Source organism: Hipposideros armiger, unplaced genomic scaffold (genome assembly GCF_001890085.2).
Source record: "Hipposideros armiger isolate ML-2016 unplaced genomic scaffold, ASM189008v1 scaffold_364, whole genome shotgun sequence".
In the NCBI taxonomy this organism is placed as follows: Eukaryota; Metazoa; Chordata; class Mammalia; order Chiroptera; family Hipposideridae; genus Hipposideros; species Hipposideros armiger.
Genome location: NW_017731714.1, coordinates 377,391 through 389,625, shown reverse-complemented (window position 1 = coordinate 389,625; position 12,235 = coordinate 377,391). Strand labels below are relative to the sequence as shown.

General features: G+C 39.9%; 1 protein-coding gene across 2 annotated transcripts in view; it reads left to right on the top strand.

The window, feature by feature from the left end:
- Positions 1-2,146, top strand: part of MMAA (metabolism of cobalamin associated A) — a 19,640-nt gene extending 17,494 nt beyond the window's left edge. For both annotated transcript variants that reach the window (XM_019662042.1, XM_019662041.1), the window contains exons 6-7: positions 596-745; positions 1,773-2,146. In XM_019662042.1, the coding sequence (XP_019517587.1) occupies positions 596-745; positions 1,773-2,069 (447 nt within the window). In that variant the 3' untranslated portion in view covers positions 2,070-2,146. The remainder of the gene's footprint in view (positions 1-595; positions 746-1,772) is intronic.
- The last annotated feature ends 10,089 nt before the right edge of the window (positions 2,147-12,235 follow it).

The window sequence follows — 12,235 nt, the reverse complement described above, 5'->3', positions numbered from 1 at the left end:
GATCCGAACCGGGGCCCTCTGGTGTCCCAAGCCAGTTCTTAACCTTCGCGCCACTCGGCTGGCCCGGATTTCTAATGTTTTTATGCAATGTAATTTAAATTAAGAGAGTGAGGGATTTTTTTTGCCTTCAGGTTATTTTTTCTTAAATGCAAATTGGAAAAAAACTATATATACATTTAAGGAAAACTTCAAAGACTTTGTTTCTGGAAATGCATATCTTAGTATTAGGTGTGTTTTCTGTTAAAGCACCTTAGTGATGGATGGTTTTGCATCCTGCAATGTTAGCTCATGAAGCAGAATCCATCATGAGACAATGTGAACTGCCCCCTGCCACTCAATCATGTATCTTGATGATACACTTATTCGAATTCTGAATGTATTTCAGCATGTTAGTCTCTAAATTTAGAAGAGACGTTACAGATGACTTCCATAATCCCAAGAGCAGGTGCTTTTGAGTAATTTCTGTCGAGTCACTGTGGTTCCTGGTACCCCGGGCTTGGGAGGATGCATAGAAAACATTAAAGAAGTGTATGACTTTCAAAATCTTAGCGTTTTTTGCTGTAATTGAATGATCCTGATAAACCTCTTTCTTTAGGGTATCAAAAGAGGTATAATTGAGATGGCAGATCTGGTAGCTATAACTAAATCTGACGGGGACTTGGTTGTGCCAGCGCGGAGGATACAAGCGGAGTATGTGAGTGCGCTGAAATTACTCCGCAAGCGGTCAGAAGTCTGGAGACCCACGGTGAGCTTGCTTTCCGTTCCACGTTTTGCACCTGGAGTGGACTATGCACAGTGGAAGAGAGGGTGAAAGCCCCAAGCTAGACATATAGTCAATCTTGGTTTGTGTGTGAGATTACAACTTAAAAAATTATGACAAAGCCAGAGTATGCAATCATGATTTTAAATATAATCCTTCAACCGCTAGATGTCAAAAACTAGACGTGAGGTGATAGATTAGATTGCTTAATGCTTGACTCAAGCCATTTGGAAGTGATAGCAAATCCATTCTGAAAGGGGACCTGTCCTTAAGATTATGGAGCAGTTAATGATTTGATTATCTATATTAGAGTTTGAGTAAGAGAGAAAAGGGTCTTAATGTGATAACTTCCCTTCCCATTATACTTGTTGGGTACTGTTTTAATAAGGGAAAAGAAGAAAAAGGAAAATCTTGTTGTAGGTGATGCAATGATATTGATGTGGACAGCTTTACTGCAGGAGGACACGTGTTATTAAAGAGAAGGCTATAATCACTATAGTGATGACATAGCTGACCTTCAGCTCCCAGTCTCCCCAGTCACCTTGTATGTTGGGCCTGAGCCGTCTGGTACATGCAGGTGCTGGACGCTCAGCTCTCAGCACTTCCCGAATCAGGCAACTCTGACAGGCAGCGGGGCTGTTTGCTCAACTTAGTTTCATTTTCTGGCTCTCAGGCCTCAGAGAAACCTTCCTAGGATTGCTCTTCTCATCCTTGTGACCCTCTCACAGTTCTTCCATGAAGACTCTGGAGACCATCCGAGCAATCCTAAATTCAAATAAACCTCTGAACTAAAGAACTTGACCTTGAATCAGTAATTTCTTTCTGCTATGCACTTAGGAATCCTAGCATGTTACCTCAGTATATTAACTTTGACAGAGCGATAAAACGTCTCATTTTTGCCACTTGCCTATTTCCATAAACTGTAAGCATTAATTGGCAAATATCAGAGTCCCTATGAAAATGTGTTCTATCATTATAAGTAAAATAGTTCTGGTTTTTCCCTTTTCAATAGGTAGTTCGTATTTCCTCCAGAAGTGGAGAGGGGATCACTGAAATGTGGGATAAAATGAAGGAATTCCGGGACCTAATGCTTGCCAGTGGGGAGATGATTGCCAGACGACAGAAGCAGCAGAAAGTTTGGATGTGGAATCTCATTCAGGAAAGTGTGTTAGAACATTTCCGGATGCACCCCACAGTCCGGGAACAGATCCCTCTCCTGGAAAGAAAGGTTCTGAGTGGGGCCCTGTCCCCAGGACTAGCAGCAGACTTGTTGTTGAAAGCTTTTAAAACAGAGACTAATGAGAGATAATGAGTATATAATGTTATATACCGTTTCACGAAGTATTTTAATATTAAAAGTCACTTGTGTGCTTATGTTTTCAGTAATGCTTTTGCGGTGCCCTCGGCCTCCTTATTTGTGAACCGTGCTTGAAAACTCGAAGAACGTTAGGTATGGATGGCCAAGGCCAGGTGGCCGGGCAGTGTTGCTGAGGTACCTGCTGCATGTTGCCCATTTCCGTTTCTTCCTGTTCTCATACCCCGTCATGGTGGGGGCAGAGAAAGCTGAGGAGGACAGTGAAAGATCATATGCCTTCAAATCCTTTGTTGTTAGAAATATTACTGACACTCATGGCAGCTCTTAGCTCTTTGTTCTGTAATACAGACTAGCATCATTTAATTTTAGTTTGGGCGAGCTACCTAATCTGCCTGTGTCTCAGTTTCTCATTATTAAATGGGATCGACAGTAGAGTCCACCCAGAGTTGTTGAAATGACTGTTTTAATTAACATACATACAGTACCTGGACATAGTAAATACTAAATAAATATTCAACAGTAGTTGCTACCTCTTAGGGTTGTTGTGAGGATTAAATGAGTTAGTCTCCCTATATCTTAGAAGGATAATTCTGGTCTGAAAAAAGCCTCATGGGTTGACTGAGCCTTTGTCAAAAGCACAATTACCATTTCTGTAGGTAGGTAAACGTGCTGTTCCGAACTGAGCTCCAAAATTGAAAACACTTTGCTAAAACAGTATCAGATTTCATTAAAATGACTACAGTTACTTGTACAGTTACAGCTACAGTTAACATTAGCAATCACAAAACAACATAGCAGGGAATTCTGCCTTCATAATCGCTCTGTCATGTGGCTGTTTCCCTCTTTCCTGAAGCTCTTGTAGCTATTATTACCCAGCATGCACTGAAGACAAAAGATAATGAACAACATACAGATGATTCTCCGTCTCTGTGTGATTCACCCTTTAGTGCAGAAAAAACAAACAGGAAAAAAAAAATCAATGGAAATGATTCTAATATTGCACTCACCCAGTAGATGGCCATCGTAGAAGTCAGGACGCTACTGCTAAAAACTGGTCACTACAAGGACTTCGAGAAGAAAAGCAACTCCTGCGTTCTATAGATTAGTGCAGATGGTAGAATAACCCATGTGGGGCTTCATACACACAAATGCTTCCTAGGTCAGACTTTCTATATAAGCTCCTCATGAAGTCGAATTCTCATCACCTAAAGGGCACCTCCCGGGCCACCGCTGTAACTCCCGTAGAGGGTTAGAATGGTGGCTGTCACCAGTACTCACTGTTGTCATTGTTATTCAGGTAAGACTAAGAAAATGATGAACAAGTTGAAGTTTTTCTTTAAAAAGAACAATCGGAAAGAGTTTTTAGCCTATTTGTTCTTTGCTTCCACTATAGTATTTTGGTTCGTTGGTTACTAAGTTTATGGACTTTTTTAACCCACGCAACATAAATCTTGGTGATAATTCCTGCCGCATGAGATTTATGTAAGTTTACTTTTTTTGTCGTTAGTGGTATGTTTGATAACAAAATGTTAGAGTGGCCCAACAGCAGTTATAAAATATTGAATGCCTTTTTTTTCAGAAAAAAAAATAACTTTGTACTGTAAAATGTAGATGTCACTAACAAGAGTTAAACTGTGTTAATGTTTACCTGAAAATTTGATGCATAACGGTAATCTTGGGGTAATTTATTTTGCTTAGAGACCTCAGTTTCTTGAGAGAATGAGGCGAGGGCACATGTAAGTCAGTAAACTATTCTACCCTCAGCAATCTAAATGCTTGATTTCAGCGAATGTTGCTTTTAACTAACACAGAAGAATTGTGACTTCATCCTCAAAGCCCTGTAACATCCACCTGGCCCATCTTACATTGAGAATCCTGTGGCGAGCTATCTTAGGATGACAATAAAGCCATTCAGCACTCACGGGCCAAATCTTACTGTATATTGAACCCAACTATTTCAACGATCAACACCCTCTTCCTGTGAATAAAGTCACATTAGCTTTTACACCCAAAGTTTGCTGACTCAGGACTCCATCACCTCACACAGGATCTCAGGCTCCTGAAAAGCCCTCTCCCCAAGTATTTCTGGAAGTCCCAGGGGCTCCTCACTGATTCGCAAACGAGCTCACGCTCCTGGGTGCAGCTTTCTCCTGCCAGGCTTCTGTTGGGCCTGCACTGTTTTAGCTGCTGCTGTTCCTGCAGGAGACTGTGGCACTGCTTAGATGTTCCCCAACTGGAGAACTCTGAAGTTGCTGAAATAGTGCTGTTTCCCAGAGCACAGGGTCCTTACCCCCCTCTCCTCGTAGGGGCTGCCATCGGGCTGGGGTAGGACCAAACACCATACCATCTCCTCATGCTTCGCTCTCCTGCCTCTTCCTCTAGGACCTAAGCATACAATCTCTGCAGAAAACCCCCCACTCCACGAAAGCCCCCCCTCCCAATGGTGACTCCTACAAAAGACGCAGGGTTACCTCCTTTTCTGGCAGATGAGCCTTAGGTTGAGTCATGCGCTCCCAGCTTCACATATACATATATGGTTGATAAGTCTGTCAGCAACTCCGCAAGAGAGGTAGTAGTATGCCCATTTTACAGAAAGAAATTGAACAACAGGAATATTAAGAAATGGCTCCAAATTTCTAAATATGTGTTTATACATTAGATTTTAAAAATACTGTTTTTCAAGTTGCTCAAAGCACTTTACGACCTTCATTTTGTACTCTCTATAAGTAGTTCAGGGACAGTATCTTCATTTATAGATGCCTCTGGCATTGAGTGGATAAAGGATCTGTACATAATCTAAGTGGTAGGTTCCTGCTTAGTGTTTTTTCTTTAGAGCCTTTCTTCTGTAACCTACTATCTTAGATTTTGCTCTTTTGGCGAATGGTGCCTCAAGGTATTTTTCTCCAGTAGACTTCTCTGCTTATGTTTGAAGATAATATTTTAGACATTAAAAGCCAAACCAAAATAGAACTTAATATCAGCTTCTATATTAGCCAGAACTCTTGGCTAGAAATAACAGAAACCCTCTAGCTTGGGCAAAAAGAGGAACTGATTGGCTCGTTTAGCCATAGAGGGGGAAGCGTAGGAGTGCAACAAGTTGTAGGGAAGCATGATGCTAGGGTTCACCGTGTCTCCTCTCCTCCTGTGCACTGACTTCATTCTCCTACCTCCTTCCACGTAGCTGGAGATATGGCCCCAGTAGCACTTAGGTCCAGGAAAAGGACTTCCTTTGTCCCCATAGGTCTAATTCTGAAAGTCTCAGGAAGCACAGGTTGGCCTGCCTGCAAGGTCATAGGTCCACCTCTGTGGCCGGTGGTGTGGAGTAATATGATTGACTGGAAACACTTAGCGTTGGGGGAAGACCAGGTCTCTAAAATAAGTGGGTCATTAGTCACAGAATAAAGTCCGATGCCAGACAGACAAAACAAATGTCTACTGCAGATGCTTTCATCTGTTTTGGAATAAGGAGAGCGATAAATAAGTAAGTGTTATTGATACATTAAAAGATGTGAGCTTCATGGAAATGATTAATTATTAACTAATTATTGGACTATATCACCTAAACACAGAAGTGAGATGTTTATAGTCACGAGGGGCCTTCCTAGTTCCGATTCTTGCCCCATTATTTTATAGCTATAGTTCCCACTCTAACACTTCATAGTTTCTTGTTTCAAATTCCTGACAGAAATACGATTGGCCTGTTGACTCTCTTGGAGGCAGTAGAGGTCACTGAGGGAAATTGATGGGTGGGTTGCCCAGAATCAGTTGCCCACGTCAACCTGTATTTCAGAGGGGTGGATACACTATACATATGGTTTCTTTTTATTCAGCAAGAAGAGTTTGTAAGACACTGTTTCTTCAGGTTTGTGAGTGGGGCAAACAGTGATGTATACTTCACCACAGAACAAATTATTAGGTAGGTCAATGAACATCAGAGGGACAAAATGATTTGCTTACGCAGCCAGTGTTACTGAGACTGAAACCTACCATGCCTGCCCGTTTACTCAGTGATCTATCTCTCTGTGACATGGATTAGAAACGAATTCCTAAGAAAAATGTATTGCCTGTTGACCATATTTTAAATGACTCCTGCTCTTCCTTTGAAGTTTATCAGTCTGCTCTAGGAATGTCATTGTTCACTAGAGATCTGCCATCTTTGTTTAGGATAAGAATTTGAGAAATCACACCACCTCTTGATAAAACCAGTGATGTTGCTGGTTCCAGAAACTTTCTTCCCACTAGCTCCAGCCACTTGGGGCTCTTGTACTAATAGCGCATACAGAGACCATTTTACTCGGTGAATCGCAGAACGTTTCATTGCCCATCGAGTGTCATCCGTCGTGCATCATCGTCATTGCTACGGTTTGGATTAGGTCCACCTGAAAAGGTACGTTGAAATTCTAATCGCCGGTATCTCATGAAGTGATCTTATTTGGAAATCAGGTTGTCGGCGATTTGCAATGTGATTCGCTAAGATGAAGTCATGTTGGAGTTGGATGGGCCCCGGTCCAGTATGGCTGATGCCCTTATAAGAAGACAATCATGGGAGGGCAAAGGCACACGGGGAGAACGCTGTGTGAGGTGAGGGCAGAGAGTGGAGGGATCCAGCTGCCAGCCAAAGAATAGCAAAGATTGCCAGAAAGCCACCCGAGTCTAGGGAGATGAGAGGAAGGATTCCCCCACGTGACTCAGAGGAGCACGACCCTGCCGACCCCTGGATTTCAGACTTCTAGCCTCCAGAACTGGGAGACAATCCATTTGTGTTGTTTTAAGTCACCCAGTTTGTGGTGCCTTGTTACAGCAGCCCTGGGAAACCAATACAGTTGTCAACCCCCTGAGCCTACCTAAAACATGGAATTTCTACAAAGAGTTTTTACACTCCTCTCCACCCCAAATCAGAATACATACTTTGACCTCCCAATTCCAGCTTCCCTGAGTTTTTTGAAGACCCATAAAACAAAAGGAACACGAGAGATTCCTTGTGTTTCTCTTGAAAAGGTACCCTTCGCACCACAATTCAGCATTGGGCTTTGACTCTCCCAAAGGATCTAAATTTTACAAGCCTGGGAGGTTGAGTTCCAGCAAGAGGGATTCAGGAAATTACAGAGACATTCCAAAGCAATTGGCCATGAGCGGCAGGAAAGCGATCATGAAGTGTCTGGCCACTCCAGACGTTTCTGCCCGGAGGAGATACTGTCTCATACCCACCAGAGAGTGGAGAACGGATAGAGTATATAAAAAATGTTCTACCCTTATAAAATAACTTACTCTGGTTTATTCCACTTTTTATAATGTGTATTAAGTTGCTCTAGCATTGAGCCCTATCGTATGGTATTTGCAATATGAATTTTTAGCTCAAAATAATTTAGCCTTAATCATTTGCTGAAAAATTATAGCAGAGATTGTATCTCAAAACAACAACAAAAGTTACTTCATTGTCCATGATATACTTACTTTCCAGTATGTGGAAAGTGTACCCAACTAGATTTATATTCTGTTTATGCTGCCTTTTTACACAGTTCCCTACTTAAATAGCTCTTGAATAGTGAACGAATCCTAACTAGGGTGACAGGAAAAAGGCCATAGGAATAACATATATCGTTTTATTTGTAGGGAGAAGTCCAGTACGGCACAAGATAATAAATGATGTTTTGTTCAGTGACCCAGAATAGATGCACAATAAATATTTATGGAATGAATGGATGAATGAACAGATTCTGAGCGGAGCTTATACATAGCCACAGAGACAAAGCCACATATTGAACAATCCTTAACAAAGAACAGCAAATCAAAGGGCGGGAATATATTGAGCTAATCCAATTCTCTAGAGTACCCTGAAATTGCATTTGTCAGGATACTCACATTTCTGTAGGACAAAATATTGTTGGGTCTCTCTAAGCTCATAACGTCCCTCGGTATAACCCTAGAAATGCAGAAACAAGCATGTAAATACCTCTGCACATTATAAACCTGCCGCCATGCAGATTTAGCCTCCAAAGGAGGTGGTAGAGTATTGATCTTGGTCGTTCTAGGGTAGTCTCTTCCCATGCCTTGTGCACTTTCCTCCTGTGCATCCCTAAGCTTGTGGACAAGATTTAGTAACAGAAAAGGGAGTAGAACTTGAGTTCGTATTTGACTAAGCCAACAACATAGGAAATAAAATTTCTGTTGAATAGGGACCCAATGAAGAGTCTGCCAATTAAATCCTGAGAGGATTTATCTTCTGGTCTTTGTCTCCAACGTACATGTATTAACTGATCATTTTAGCAACTTTATTTTGGGCCTACCCCCTTGCCCCACCACAACCTTCCAGGAAGGATTCAAAGCTCTGAGGAGGTCATATACCTATTGTTTGTCTTCAAGCATTCAGAAACTGTAGTCTAAGATTAACTTCTTAAAGAATTTTTTTTAAATCCCAGTTAGGAATGCATAGGTGCTAAGTTCCTCGAATTTCTCAGCTTGGACATTTTCTGGGGTTGTGAGGGTTTTACATGTTACTATTTAATTGACAATATTTGATGTATGATTCTTAAACTTAATTTCAGAATCTTGAGATTAAATGATCTGTGTAACAGAAGACTGTACACCTCTTTCCTTATGCACAAGTTGGACCTCAGCTTGGGAACACAAGGTAGTTTGTTTAAAAAAATAAAGACTAATTCTTTGGTCTTTCTCTGGAGGGCACACTTATTAGGTCATCGATTAGAAGCTTCTCTGAATATGAAATTCAGTAATATACAGGTTGTTAGGGAGGCTTTGTTTGGACTAGACTAATGAGAAGGGGAGAGTCAGCAGGTATGGGACCAGACAAGGGGTAGGGGGGGGGGCGGGAGGCATTAGCAGAGATAGGTGAAGACAACAGATAAGGAGAGTAAAGCAAGTTAAAGATGGAGTTTTAAGTAGTCTACAGAGTCCAGACTCCGCAGTCACGCTGCCTGGGTTTCAGCTCCAGCTCTACCACTTCCTAGCAGTGGAACGTTGGGCAAACTTTTTATGGATCAGTGTCCTTATCTGTAAAACAGGGATAATAAGAGGTAAGAGTATCTTCCTCATAGGGTTAAATAAATTTATGTATAGGGTTTAGAAAGTATCTAGAAATTATAAGCATTTGTTTCTATTATTATTATTATTATTATTATTATTATTATTATTATTATTATTATTTACATGAGACTCTCCCAAGACTCAGGTTACTTAAGCAAGAAGAGAACTTTGAAGTACCCTCTGGATATTCTTCTCAATGACTTCTGATTATCCTAATAATGTGTTCTGTGTAAAACTAAGAGTGTTGTACAAGCAGAATTATACCATGATGGCTACATTTATAGTGCAGGGAAGATGGGCCCACTCAGCTTGTGAGTCCGCTTCCCCGTCACTCCTTGGGTGAACCAAAGAAATCAGCTGTCACTATACTTGTATGCTGTTTTTCCCAAGAGGTACTGCTGTGAAACCCAGAAAACCTTGCCTGCTACTGTGGCTCAATTTTTAGTTTCAGCTGTTAGAGTATTTTTGTTTGTTTGTGTCTGTGACACAATTTGTGGATTACCTCCTGTGAGTACCTATGAATAGACAGGGTTTCCTGGGAAAATAGCAACCATTAAGTCAAATTTCCTCACTTTGGGGTCTACTATATATCTGATCTTTACCTCTATTTCCCTATTTCCTATTTCCCACCACACACACACACACACACACACACACACACACACACACAGAGCTATATGTCTTTTTTCTCCCTACCCCTGATTATTGGACCCAAAACAAGAGGGAAAGTTTAAGAAACATCATATTTGACTGCTATCTCTTTGCCCTAGAGTTAGTCATTTGTTTGTTTAAGGCCTAGACTATAGAGAAGTGGAAGAGAAAAGTAATTATAAATCTAAAAGAGATTCTTTGCAAGATTGGGGAGATTGGTTATATATGGATGTGTTTCATTTGTTTTAGTTTTTGTAAAATAATATTTGGCTCTGATTATATTACTTATATTTGTTGTTAAAAGTTTAAAAAAATAAAAGAGTATAAAATATAAATATCACATGTAATCTTCTATTCAGCTATAAGTATTAACATTTTATATATAGCCCACTAGGTCTTATCTTATAAATACATATACTTTTTATTAAAGAAAATTGGGATCAAAGTGTATATACACTGTTTGAAATCAATTTCAGTTTTCAAATAGTAAATGTAATGAAAAATAAATTTCAAGAAAGAAGAGAAAAAAAAGGTTCTTTTAGGCAGGTTTCTCCTCACTAATTTAATCAGTTTCCTTTTTCTGTTCCTTTGCACTTTACTCTTATTTCTGTCTAGTCCTGTTGCTACTGGTTCTGTGTTTCCTGTATCCTTCAGACTGTATACCATACAGTTTTTGATAAGTTACTAAAAATTTCCAAATTACACAGCTGGTAAGCATGAAGAAATTTTTCCAAGATGAAGGACTGAGAGTTAATATTATTATAACTGACAGACTCAAAAAGCTATTATTAACTAGAGCATGTTATGTATGCTCAGTCAGCCGTTGGCCACACTTATCCAAATACCAGAATTTGGCACCTGGGGAGGAGACAGATTCTTGCTGAGATGGAAGTTTCAGCTTCATATGGGATCTTTTTATTTCTCAAGGGAACTCTGCTTTTCCTGGCCCCTGTATTACTTGGTTTCTTCTGGGTTTCATCTTGGAGTGACATCGATAAGTTCCTATCTTCACTGAATACAGCTTGACATATCTAGTCTCTGGTGATAGAAATCCAAGTAGTGGTTACCTGTGTGTGTGTGTGTGTGTGTGTGTGTGTGTGTGTGTGTGTGTTGTGTGTATACATGCTGTTTTGAGTGGAAAGAGACAAAAGTGATGCATCTGGGTAGTGGTTACATGGATGTCCACATGTAAAGTATATTTGTGTAGTTTACTGTTGTTACATTTCAATTAAAAAAAAAACACTCTTTGACCCACCCTCTTGCCAGTCTGTCAGTGGTTTTTAGGCTGGAAATCTAGTCAAGACCTAGAAAATTTCAGGGACTATACGCCATTCATTGTCTTAGCTATAGAGACCACTAGTCTCTTCAGTTCCTGGACTGTTCATAGAGCAGTAGTACCCAGGGATGCTCGCCACCCCACAAAAGGAGCTTTGTCGTCCAGTAAGTGTAGGAAATGCTGCACAATCTAGGCCCTTTTGAGAGATTCACAATGTTCATTGAAATGTTCTAGTCCCTAAGTCCTACAGCAAAGACACATGTTTATCCCAACTTGTCCGAAACTTACTTAACTGTGAAACTCTTTTAATAAATATCTATTAACACCTCGTTAGGATCATCAACTTACATTTAGACAGAAACCTGGTCAAGGCATGTCCCCTCCCCCAGGTGATATGTATTCGACCTGCTGGCTTTATTGTATATGAGGTCACTCAGGAAGCTTCTAGCTTCACTAAACCGCGCTCACAATCCAGAGTTCATTGTCAAGCTGCTCTTTAATTAGGTTTTTTCTTTACATTGAACATAACACTATAACTTACCATAATTCAGTTGCAAAAGGAAGTTTTTAGTGCAGGCTCTCAACATGGAAGTCAGATTAGACATATCAGCATGGAATTGCAGTGCCCAAGAGAAGTAAGTGAGGCATCTGATAAAATGAGAACACAGAATAAGTGTGAGGTCCTTCAGAATTCTGGGACTTTATAGATTAAGTACATATGATAATAAGTTCAATTAGTCTGTTCTTATTCTCTAATTTGACATCCAACTTATTTTTAACAGACTTGTTCAATATCTAATAGACTGATGAACAAAGCTATAATTCCATCTAAACCCAAGATTAGATGTTTTCATTGAAATTGTTAACTTTTACTATCTTGGTTCTTGAGGTTATAATTGTTAAAATGATATCCTAATTGATTTGGGGAGAAGAAATAAAAGTAATGTAAAGGACAGGAATATGATAATAAAGTCACTTATACCATAATTTAGTTTTCAAAGAGCTTATTTTATTACATATTTGTTTATAGACTCCCACACAATCTAAAAGGAAAATGTTTAAATGTTTTGTACAAATACTCTTTCACAGTCTTTTCTATTTATTTTCCTGTCTCAAAACAACATGTATAGCTAACAGTGATTTCTTTAAAACCACCACTTTTGCTAGAATGGCTAAAGGTTTAAGAATA